General features: G+C 35.1%; 1 protein-coding gene across 1 annotated transcript; it reads right to left on the reverse strand.

Moving 5' to 3' along the window:
• Positions 1-3,333: 3,333 nt before the first annotated feature.
• On the reverse strand, positions 3,334-6,877 carry LOC111456684 (auxin efflux carrier component 1-like). Its single transcript, XM_023098658.1, has 6 exons — positions 5,434-6,877; positions 5,129-5,360; positions 4,965-5,050; positions 4,689-4,846; positions 3,735-3,811; positions 3,334-3,635 (listed from the first exon to the last, which is right to left on the reverse strand). Exons 1-6 carry the CDS (start codon positions 6,602-6,604, stop codon positions 3,569-3,571), a joined length of 1,791 nt encoding a protein of 596 aa, XP_022954426.1. The 5' UTR covers positions 6,605-6,877; the 3' UTR covers positions 3,334-3,568.
• Between the last annotated feature and the right edge of the window lie 6,138 nt (positions 6,878-13,015).

Here is a 13,015-nt window from a genome sequence, read left to right on the forward strand (position 1 = left end):
CTAAGTTCATTTTGTCATATACTTTAAAATTACTATAAAAAGATACAAATTATTTATTTTTGTGTATTTGTGTTAATATTATAATAATAATGATGCCAACATTATTATCATTATTATTATTCGTAGTGACTCATGCCTAATATTCTAAATCTAGGTTCGGCATCTGTCGGTCCCGACATTCTCCAATAATATTATCCCCACATACTATCACGAGTTCTTTCAGAATGCATTGTCCTCACTCACGTACATTCTGAGAAAAATTTTAAGAGGTTGTCCAACATATATTTGCTCCAAAGTAAAACACGTTTAACCATAAAATTTATTTCTATAATTGAGAAGCACGGAGAAAAAAAAATGTTAAAACTTTACGATTTTTTATATAAAATAAAAAATTTAAGATTTATTAGTTGTAATTTAGCCATTAGTTTATTTATAAAACCCTACAAATGGATTGTAAGAAGAGTTCTTGAGATGTGGGACCAAAGGGCCCAAGTTCTGAATTTGAAAGACCCATCTCACGTAGGCCCAAGTTCGGAACTTGAAAGGCCCATCTCACGTAGGCTCAAGTTCGGAACTTCAAAGGCCCATCTCACGTAGGCTCAAGTTCGGAACTTCAAAGGCCCACCTTACGTAGGCCCAAGTTCTGAATTTGAAAGGCCCATCTCACGTAGCCCGAACTCTGAATTTGAAAGGCCATCTCACGTAGGCCCAATTTCTGAATTTGACGGGCCCATCTCACGTAGGCCCAACTTCTGAATTTGAAGGGCCCATCTCACGTAGGCCCAACTTCTGAATTTGGAAGGCCCATCTCACGTAGGCCCAAGTTCTGCATTTGAAAGGCTTATCTCACGTAGGCCCACGTTCTGAATTTGAAAGGCCCAACTTCTGAAAAGTAATTTAATGGCTAACATATTTACATGGGTTGATTAAAAAGAAATAGAAATAAGGGTAGAAAAGGAAAAATGAGTGTTATTTGTAGAAAAGGAAAAAAGAAAAAGAAAAGGTAAAAATGAGAAGGGATAGGGAGGTTTCGGTAAAGCTTAGATTGTCTGCCACTAAATTTTGTCGGGTCGGCCCTTCCCACGACAATCTTTTGTGGACTGTCATGTCCCTACTACATTTCCCTCTCTTTCTATCTATTTATATTTAAATTTTATGTAAATATAAACCTTATATTATAATTTTAGTATATACACTTAGCATTAAAATATTTATTTAATATGATTTTTGCTGAAAATTCGAAGCATCGTGAGATTGAACCATCGTTTGACATGACTAGGTATCTAAGTTGGAATCTCATCTAACTAAAGATTCTTATGGTTATAGTCTGACAAACGTGAAACTAGGAATCAAGAACTTTCCATCTTATACCGGCTACTTTGGGGTTACATCGTCATCTAGTAGGACGGGTTGTAGGAGTATAAGTAACCTAACCATGTCACAAGGGATGCAGGGATTGTCGAGGCCATTAGGGTGTACGAGAGCATGCCCTCATGAGCTCAAATTCACTCGACCGTTTCGAGTTTAGGTTTGGTCGGGTTATAAGCTTTTGACCCTCTAAGGTTATCATTTAGACCATGATTTCATCTTTATTATGATTAAGTCTCGTTCATTCCTACCTGGTTTTTTCTATTTGAATTTAATCTATTGTCTAAATTTAATATTGATAAAAATAAATGTGTTGTTATTATTATTGCAAATGGGCTACTAATCATGATTAAGCATGCAAATAAAGTATTAATTTAATAAATGAATATGGTCATAGGAACTTTTTGATACCAATTTGGACAACGACCCATCCTTAACTTCAAAATTTGTTATAATTTATAATTATTAGTCCTAATTAATTGTAATTATTAATTATTTTCTTTCATTTTTGGTAGATAAAATTCCAAAACTACCCCCACACAAAAAAAACATAAAAATCAATTAAAAAAAAGAAAAAGAAAAATGTGTCAGTAAAAAGTGAAGAATGTAGGAGATGTAGAAAGGAGTGTGAGAAAAAAAAAAGTAAATAGAGAAATAATTAAAAATAATATATTTTTTTAAAAAAAAATTGTCCCCTAATATTCTAAAGGGGTCCATATCAAAATAAAGCCCTCTTCTCACCTTATTCTTATTATTCTTGAATTTAATATTAATTTAATTAATATTTATAATTCCATTTTTATCCTCCACATTTAAGGTTGTCTAATTAATTTAGTAATGTCTCCAAACCCTTATCTGTTAAATCAATAAAAGCATCATAGAGCAATCTCATATCAAACATTGTATCATTAATCGGTAGTTGAAATGTGCACGATAACGAAAATCAATCCATCTCAATTTACACTCTCGTTGGAGCTGAAGTAACCTCATATTAGGCATTGTAGCATCAACCGGTAGTTGAAATGTGCACGATAGCGAAGATCAACACATTTCAGTTTACACTCTCGTTAGAGCTGAAGTAACCTCATATTAGGCATTGTAGCATCAACTGGCAGTTGAAATGAGCACGATAGTGAAGATCAATCCATCTCAATTTACACTCTTGTTGGAGCTGAAGTAACCTCATTTTAGGCATTGTAGCATCAACGGGTAGTTGAAATGTGCACAATAGCGAAGATCAATCCATCTCAATTTGCACTCTCATTAGAGCTGAAGCAACCTCATACTAGGCATTATAGCATCAACTGGTAGTTGAAATGTGCACGATAGCGAAAATCAACACATTTCAATGTACACTGTCATTGGAGCTTAAGCAACCTCATACTAGGCATTGTAGCATCAATCGGTAGTTGAAATGTGCATGATAGCGAAGATCAACACATCTCAATCTACACTGTCGTTGGATCTGAAGCAACCTCATACTAGACATTGTAGCATCAATTGGTAGTTGAAATGTGCACGATAGCAAAATCAATCCACCTCAATTTACACTCTCGTTGGAGTTGAAGTAACCTCATATTAGGCATTGTAGCATCAACAGGTAGTTGAAAGGTGCACGATAGCAAAGATCAACACATCTCAATCTACACTATCGTTGGGATTACCCGTACCTCTGTCAGTTGGGTTCGGGTAGGGATGGTGTTTGGAGCTAAAGCAACCTCATACTAGGCATTGTAGCATCAATTGGTAGTTGAAATGTGCACGATAGCGAAGATCAATCCATCTCAATTTGCACTCTCATTACAGCTAAAGTAACCTCGTATTAGGCAAGAATTCATGGTCTATAATTGTCCTTTTTTTTTTCATAAAATAATTCAATAACTTTTTAATTTAAGAAACAAAAATTGATAATTTATGGAGTTTCAAACTTTTAAAAAATTAAATAAATTAAAAAAAAAAAAGATAAAAAAACCAAAACATTTTTTTTCTTATATAATTGACTACCAAACATAATGATTTTACAGCCTGTTTTTTCCCCTTTTCTTGGAAGAATTTTCCCCATTTCCCTCAAATCTCTCCTCTTTCTTCTTCTCCTTTATCTTTTTCCCTGTTAAAATCTTCTCTCCCAAAGCTTTGAAGCTTTTGAAATGGTCTCCCATGGCGGACGCAGCCATGGCTGACCTTGGCTTCCATGGCAGCCTCAAATCCCCAGCAAAATGTAGTAAACAAGCGTGATAGGCAAAGCGATCAACATTCCAAAGATAACTCTGCAAACCCACGAAGAAAAATCAAATCTTTTTGTGTTTTTTTGAAACAAAACAGAGATTTAATGTCGGAGTTATTAAGGATATTGGTGCTATACATACCCTGTGCTGAGAATATCAGGGTGTACGTTGTACTCCTTCGCAAAGACAAAGGGGACAATTCCTTGTGGGAGAGCTGCCTGTTTTTTTATAAACAAAAAATGGATATAAATTTGTAGGAAACTCCAAACTAATGGGACACAAAAACATGTTAAACAAACCTAGCTACAGATGTTTGTTTCCAAACACATCAACAATCAACAACCAAGCTAGGCCCGAGCTAAGAGATACCTTATCTATTTTCACGGGATAACTTACCTGACTCTATCTACAAGGCTTGAGCTGAGAGATGTCTCCTTAACTACATGACTCTACCAACTAAGCCCGAGTTAGAGATATATCTTAACTATTTTCACGGGGTAATTGTCATGACTCTCTACCAACCAGGTCCAAGTTGAGGGGATACCTTAACTATTTTCACCTGATAACTTATATGACTCTACCAACCAAGCCGGAGCTGAGAGATACCTTGACTATTTTCACGGGATAACTTACATGACTTAGTTCATAGACACCTTAATTATTCTCTCCTGAGATGACTTGTCCGACCTTACAACTAGGTCTTTTGTATGGGTGAGTACCCATTTCAAGCCATACAAACACCTTAACTATTCTCACGAGATAACTTGTCCAATATTGCTAGGTTATTTTCAAGCCAATTCACATATATCTTAACTATTTTTTTGAGATAATTCGTACGATCCTTCCTACAACTCTAAGATACATGCAAAGGGTGATTTTGAATCTACCGCTAGAATATACTGTCTTTGCTATGGACGTTCTTAAACCATGCCAAAAAGCAACCATCTTTTTCATAATCCAACAACTTTATAGAATTTGACATATTACATTGGTTTTTTTAAAAAAAGGGAAAGCTTTTGGAGTATATGCAGTGAGGAAGCAGGATAGAGGCAATGTCAGAGAAAAGTTGCAGAGAGAGGAGAGAGAAAGAGTGACCTGGACAATGGCTACTCGTAAGAGAACTCCTCTAAGCCCAACAGCAATGGAAGCCACAGCCATTACAGCTGGTCCTGTAAGGAATCTCACAGCCATTGAAAAAGCTGCTATGCTATTCCCACATGCTATCATCTTTGGCTGCAAAGCCATGAACAACCCTGCCATTCACACACACACTTTCATCATTACTCCGCCCCTCCCCTGTTCTTCCCCTGTTTTGTGCTTTTCTTTTTGCTTTTCGAACCAAAAAATAAAAAAGAAAGTTAACAACTTTACCAAGACTGAACATGGCCATTCCGAGCCCTGCATCCGAGAGAATAGATATCGACTTTGCAACAATGGCGGGCATTTCGACGTTCCACCTTAAACATCATGATCAAATATAATCAGAAACAGAGCTTAAATCAATACCCAAATGGGGTTTTGAAGAACATATGAACCTGAATGATATCAAGGACCAAGTCAGGCCGATCAAACTCGAGTAAGTGTTGGGGTTTCTGATCAGCTTTCTCCAAACCATGATCAAGATTAGCCTTGTCATGACACTCGTTGGCGGCATGGTTTTGGGTTTCTCTGCTACTCCATTGTTGTTACTGTTCATACTCTCTCTGTTTCCATAGCTGAATTCTTCCCTCTCTGTATATTCTTCTTGGTTTTCTCTACGACCCTCCACTGATGAACAAATCCCATTAACAAAAATGAACCAAAAACAAAAATAAAAGTCTAATCCATTCAAGAAACTTACCTTTTCCAGGAGACACAGCCAATCTCACATCCTTTTGATCATTATGTGCACCAAATTCATGGTTTCCAAACACATCAGAAACAGGGGAAGCACTTGAACTCCAAACAAACATATGCAAATCTCTGTTTCCATCCTCTGTTTTCTGCTGAGCCACAACTCCATTAACAGGCTTCTTAGTATTGGTTGCTGCATTTTTGGATCCTGTAGGTGAAAACATTCCTGGGTTTGGAGCAGGGTAATGATTTGCATTTGCATTGTAATGAAACCTTGGTTTCCCGCCTTCCTCCTCGTAATTCGACGGTCTTGGTGTCGGTCCTCTCGACGCCGAAAGGCCATAAACATCAGAAGAACCAAAGTTGGAGTTTCTTCCACCAGTAGCCATCATAGAGTAGAAATCAGTATGGTTAAAACTTGAGCCTCTTGGAGTGGGATTTCGAGATGATTGCAGAGAGTAAATCTCTGCATTAGTCAAATTAGAAGGGCGTGGCGTTGTAGAAGACAACCCCACAGATCTTCTCGAGAAGATATCTGATCTTGAAGCATTTGATTTCCTCACAGTCACATGAAGCTTCCCATCTTCCTTAATCTCAGCCTCTGTTTCAAGAACTTGCCTTCCATCTAACGACATGATATCAGAATCGACATGAATTGAGACAATAGAACCAGCAGTGTCTGGAAACTGCTCAGAAATCAGCACTCTAGCTCCTCTATATTCAAACATGAACAGCATCAATGTATACCAAATAATACACTGAAGAACAACAATCTGAACCATCAAACTGCCTGAAAACTCCCCATACATCCCTTTAAGCAGAGGAATCCCCATAACCAGAGTATTGGGCAAAGTTGAAAGGGAAAACAGAGTAATCGTCCATTCCAAACAACCCCTTTTGCTTATGTTGCTCCAAACAGCAAGAACAGCAAGAACAATGAGTTTTTGGAGAGTATCAGCAGCAATAAACCTCAAGTTCATTGTATATGGATTGTTAGTGGAAATAAAATGAAAAGAAAGAAGAGGAACTGCAAACAGAGCAACAAAACGATTGATTCCAGAGCACTGATCAGGAGTGAAGATCTTCCACCATTTCACAGACCCATAAGCTAAAATCATAGCCACATAAAGAGGAACCACTGCCGTCATTACATGGTAGAAATCCAAAAGACTAATCATCTTTCTTCTTGTTCTTGAGGTTTGGGAGGTGACCCAGATGAGGAAAATGGCTATGAAGATGACCTCAGAGGAGAAAAACAGGGGACGAAGAAGAAGAAGAGAATGGCGAATAAAATTAAGCTTTGAGAATTGGGAGGAGGCCTTGTTGCACTTACACTTACAGTCCTCAAAGCAAGAGCAGAGAGCGTGGGAGTTCTTCAACTTCTTTTGGGTTTGTTTTTTTGCTCTTTGTTTTGAAGCGAGCTTGGATTTGGGTGTTTGGAGGATAATAAAAATGGGCTTCTTGAGCTAGATATTTACTTATAAACACTTTGTATAAACACTTTGATTATTAGTGATTGGTTGCTACCCGGTAGGTAAATATCTTTGTCTCTTTATTTAAATTCTGTTTGTTGGTGTTGTGAGTATATTCGATCTTACTTCTGCTCGTGCTACAATAATCGATATCATAATTTTGTAGTGATAGCATTTGGCGCACAACCAAGTTTAAATATGATATAAACATGGGAGGTTAGTAAGTGCCGGGCTGGCTGCCTGGCTGCCTGCATTTGTTAAAGGAAAAAGAAGAACAGAGTCTGGTTGGAAGGTGGGGCTTTGTTCGACAGAGCATTTTCCAACACTTTTTTTATTTTCTCTCTTGGATTCGCTTTTTAAGGCTCATGGCTGGTAAGCTTAGCTTTGGGTCATGCCTAAATGGCGTGAAAATTCTATAAAGATATGGAAATAGTAATAAATGGAAAGATACTCTTCGTGGTAAGCCGTAATGGAAGACAAATATCTATGAAATATATGGTAAACTATAATTCAGTACTAAATATCGTTAACAAAAAACTATGAATTTTTAGGGTTTAAGGTATGAACTAATAAAAATCCAAACTTTGCTCGTTTCTTTACTCCATTAATATTTTGCCTAATGTAAAAATCTAAACTTTATCTTTTGTTGCATGTGAAGGAAGAGTATGGCGATTCAACAAGTTGACTATGAATATGAATACGAAATAAATGATTTTGTCATAACTTTATGTATCTTAATGAGCAAACCTATAAACATCTTTAAAATTATCGAAAAGTTAGACACGAAATAAATTCAACCCTGATTGTATCTCATTGTTAGAACTTTATCTACCTTAATCAGTGGACTCATAAGCTAATTTCGTCGTTAAAACGACGAAAATCTAGAAATATTTAGGTCATCAAAATTTAGGTACGAAACAAATTGAACCCTGATTGTATCTCATCGTAAGAACTTTATTTATTTTAATCAGGTGACCCATATGTTATTCTCGTCAATAAAAACAACGAAAATTTAGAAATGTTCAAGTCATCAAAGTTTATGCACGAAATGAATTCAGCTCTGATTGTATCTCATAATTCACATGGGACCTGTTAAACAATCTCTCTAGCCCTTTCCAACCAATATGAGATCTCACAATCTACCTCTTTGTGGACCAGTATACTCGCTGGCACACCACCCAACTCTAATACCATTTGTAACAGCTTAAGCTCATGGCTAGCTGATATTGTCCTCTTTCGACTTTTTCTTTCGGAATTTCCTCCCAGATTTTAAAACGTGTCTACTAGGGAGAGATTTTCACACCCATATAGAAGGATGTTTCGTTTTTCTCTCCAACCAATGTGGAATCTCACACAAACCCATTATTCAGAGTATCGAAACGAAACGAATAATTTAACCGAGATTACAAAACCGGGGAAAGATAGAGAGAAAACATGCACATAGGGAAGAGAGAAGGGAAATTGAATTAGAGAAGATGACAAATGCATGAGAGGAAGAGATACCCATCACATGGACCCTAAATTCCCCATTCCATACCTCTATTCATTCCCTACTATCTTTCCAATCTCATTGGACTTAAACCCAATCCTTATTTTTCATTCCAATCTATCATACACCTTTTCTATATCCATGTCCTTTCCCGCTCTCCTACACCGAACTCACTCGGTTGGATCTAGCTCGTGTACTTAACCATCTTCTTCATCTGCAACAGGAAAAACATCAGTGTGTATGGCAATATGTCATAACTAAAGTGACACTGCATCAACTTTTGCACACGTACGTGTTCTTATCAAAATATCGTGTCGACCTTTGTGCAATATCATAGATGAGAAAATTACCCAGCTCGTATGAAAATAGGGTTACTGTCAAATTAGGTTTAAAACTCGACGAAGTATTCTTAAATGTTTGAAAAGACCCTTAACTAAATTTTTTTTTAAAAAAAAAAAAAAAAAAGTACTATTAATTTCATGCTCGTTTTTCTCCCGACCAAAGTTAAATATAATCCCGAACATTACTTTTCACTAATCAAGTAATTAAATCAAAATCTATGCAAAACAACATGATTAGAGTATGAAAGGAAAAGATTGGACATTTGACATTCATTTTGATAGCTAGCTAGCTCTGGCTAGGATTTACCCTATTTTTCTTACTTTTTCTTCTTTAATAAAAAAATAATAGCTCGAGAATAATAAACAGGTATCTGATTTAGTAAATGGTTCGAACCCTGTATTGTTAAATCAACTATTAACAAAAAGTTATTGACACGTGATATATATTTATACAGTTGAATTTGTCATATAACGTTACAGTCTGTAAAGAACATAACGAATCAATATAGATAATCATATTGTTTTTTTCACGAGCTGGCTTGGTATAATCGAACCAATTGTGCTAGGGTGGAATTTTTTTAGGTCATTATTCATTGAGTCAAAAAGGGTGCAATAAAAAGAATGGAATTTTTGAAGGTATTATTTACTTTTATAAAAGAGAAGGGGGATGTTCCTAATCTTGTTCAATAAGTTGACTATTTATAATTCCTTTGTTATTAAATAATTTTTAAAAAGTAAGGGCAGGAATAAAATTAATTGAAATTCTAGAGACCAATAATAAATAAAATATTTTTTACTGTTACCATTCAAGTAAAACCATGAAAAGTATGGAGAAAAATTGTTGAAAATAAAAAAGTAGTTGAAAACTCGTGACATGCAAACACGTGTAGCATATACTTACAGGTGGCTTCGGTGCTGGAAATAAAGAAATTGAAAAAAGTTGAGTATTAAAAAATTCGATAGATCTAACCGCTGGAGTTCGGTTAACATGACCTGAAATTTTTACTTGTTTTTTCTTCGAGATGTGCATCACTTTTATAAACATGGTTCCACGTACACATTTTTGTATACACCGATTCATCTAGGATGCACCACCCTAGATATGCATCCTTTTTTCATACATAGGTGTGGGTCACTTTCATATACACGAACTATATGCACATTACTTGCATGTGCTTTGAATGTGAAATCTCACATCAGTTGGAGCGGGTAATGACCCATTTCTTATATGGATGTGGAAACGTCACCCTAGTATACACTTGTTAAAACAGTGAAGCTGAGGACGTTACGTAACGAGCCAAAACACTAGCAGTGGGGTTGGGCTGTTATGATATCAGAGCCAGACACTTAGCGATGTGCTAACAAGAACGCGGATCGGTTGGAGAGGGGAACGAAACATTATTTTAATCCATTTAATTATTTAAATTAATTTCAAAATAATAAAATTAACTTATTGGTTAACAAGAGGGAATAAATAGGAGATTGAAATTAGGGAATCTGCCCATTAATTTAATTTTTTTAAAAAATATATTTTTTATTTTTATTTTTAGAGTGGAAAGCGTGCTAGAAGTGAATGATGATGGTCTGTGGGCGTGCCCCCAAAATTATAAGAATAATAATAATAGTAATAATACTAATAAATAAATAAATTATTAAATAAAAAATAAATAATAATAAAAGAAAAAAAAAAACAAGCCAAAGAAAAGGGTTCACACGCTCCCCTTCACAGTTCACACGCACCGCTATGTTTTTTTTTTTTTTTTTTTTTTTTAAAAAAAAAAAAAAAAAACATAGCGGTGCGTGTGAACTGTGAAGGGGAGCGTGTGAACCCTTTTCTTTGGCTTGTTTTTTTTTTTTTTTTTTAAAAAAAAAAAAAAAAAACATAGCGGTGCGTGTGAACTGTGAAGGGGAGCGTGTGAACCCTTTTCTTTGGCTTGTTTTTTTTTTTTTTTTTTAAAAAAAAAAAAAAAAAACATAGCGGTGCGTGTGAACTGTGAAGGGGAGCGTGTGAACCCTTTTCTTTGGCTTGTTTTTTTTTTTTTTTTTTAAAAAAAAAAAAAAAAAACATAGCGGTGCGTGTGAACTGTGAAGGGGAGCGTGTGAACCCTTTTCTTTGGCTTGTTTTTTTTTTTTTTTTTTAAAAAAAAAAAAAAAAAACATAGCGGTGCGTGTGAACTGTGAAGGGGAGCGTGTGAACCCTTTTCTTTGGCTTGTTTTTTTTTTTTTTTTTTCTGTTTTATATATTATTTATTTATTTTGATCTATTAACTCGAACTAGGACCACCGACCTTCCTCTCAAATGGTAGTTAGTTTGTATCAACAAAATCTCGAGAAAATGTTGAGTATATTAACATAAGAATAAGAATAAATCATATTCGATAATATAAGATTTGCCTATTCAAATTGTCTATGCTCACCGTTAATAAATATTATCATATTTGAGCTTGTCTGACCTTCAAGTTTTAAAATGTGTCTACTAGAAAAAGGTGCACCGTCTAGTGTCTCGCTCTAATACTATTTGTAATAGCTCAAGCCTACTGCTAACAGACATTGTCTCCTTTTGAGTTTTCTCTTATTATGTTTGTCGTGGTGAATTTTAAATGAAGTAATTTAATATTTATTTTAAAATAATATATATAGCAAGTTGGTGATGAGGGGAAAAAAGAGAAAATTGATTAGATAGAGAGATTTGAAAGAGATTACATGGAAAATAGAGTCTGACGTGTCGATATTAGAGCGTGGATACGTCAATTTTAATTTTAATCTACTTTTTTTTATTTAAATATTTAAATTATTGCTTACCGAATATTTTGTTTTTTCTACCAGCAGTTTATTTGGGGGTTTATTTTTAATGGATATTATTTTAAAAGTGAATTAAAATCATAAAATAATTCAGATTTGATGACAAATTTGACGGAATCAAATATAGAATTTAATAAAATATAAAATAGTTTAATTTGAATTGAATCTCGACCGTTGAAAACTAGACCATGGTTGAGTGAAATATTTGTGTGCATAATGCTATAAAGTTCTATACGACTCCGGACCAATTTGAACATAGTTCAATAGATAAGATACATATTTTTATTGGGAGAAGAGTTAGGAACAAGAATAAGGAGAAACAAGAACCACTTGCATAGATGAATGGCCTAAGATTAGGTCGAAAGGCATTGTCGATGGACAAAGGTGAATATTCTTATACTATCTCCTTGTTAGTTTTGAGGGTCGGATATTAGAATCAAGAAGAGCGAATCTTGCACTGTTAATTAATCAACTAAAATATCGATGATTCAATATTTCTCCCGATCGAAATGAGTCGGTCAATTTTATGCGCTCGTGAAAAATTGGATTCGTGGCTACATGTGCGTGTATTGTAGCATGACTCACAACAAAAAGAACGTAGAGGCTTGCTTTAGAACGTGAATTAACCTATGCAAACCACAAGCCCAGCTCATGTTTATGGACTTTGGGCCACCTCGTTGAGCAGAGGGGATATCCACCCTTGAAGACATTATTAGTTTGCTACCAATTAACCTGATTCATTTTGTGTTTTATAGGTCGTTATCTCGGATCTCTAGAGCTAAGAAACCGAGCATCATCCCTATTATAAGTTATAGGCGTGCTGCAGCCACACATTCGAGTAAGAGTTCTTCTGGAAGATGCAGATAGAACATTGATTTTTAAGTTCAATCAGGTTCAAGTTTTAAGGTTGAGTCTTTCTCTTTATTACCTCGTTCAATCATCTTCAAAAGTAATAGTCCAAAGAGTTCCATCGAATTAACCTGGAGTCAGGTTTATCAAATATAAGGACTACTATAGGATACATTTAAATTTATTCTATTTTTTAAAAAATAAAATTATTTACAAAACAATTGTACGTGTATATTTATTTTAATTTTATTTTACTTCATAATTGTTTTTTTATTATTTATTTGAAATGTATTTTCTCGAAGTATATATCAAAATTGAGGTGCGAAATAAATAAATTAGATTTTTTACATTTAAATATTTTCCTTTTATTAAACACACAAAATTATAAATAAAACAATTAAAAAAATTAAAAAGTAATACACGGCACAGAATTTATGGAATCGGTCAACGTTCAAAACAACCTGAAATAAATGGTGTCCAATTATTTCTTAGTATGGCAACTGGATCTCCCGGTCATCCCGAACCTACCAACTCCTCCATACCGACCATCCCAAACCTAGTCTCTCTCCCTCGCCTCCAACAACCTAAAAAAAACCTAGGCTGGTGACCAGGAACCTTTTGTACCGGTTCCTGGGG

The sequence above is a fragment of the Cucurbita moschata genome, unplaced genomic scaffold (genome assembly GCF_002738365.1).
Source record: "Cucurbita moschata cultivar Rifu unplaced genomic scaffold, Cmos_1.0 Cmo_Scf00019, whole genome shotgun sequence".
In the NCBI taxonomy this organism is placed as follows: Eukaryota; Viridiplantae; Streptophyta; class Magnoliopsida; order Cucurbitales; family Cucurbitaceae; genus Cucurbita; species Cucurbita moschata.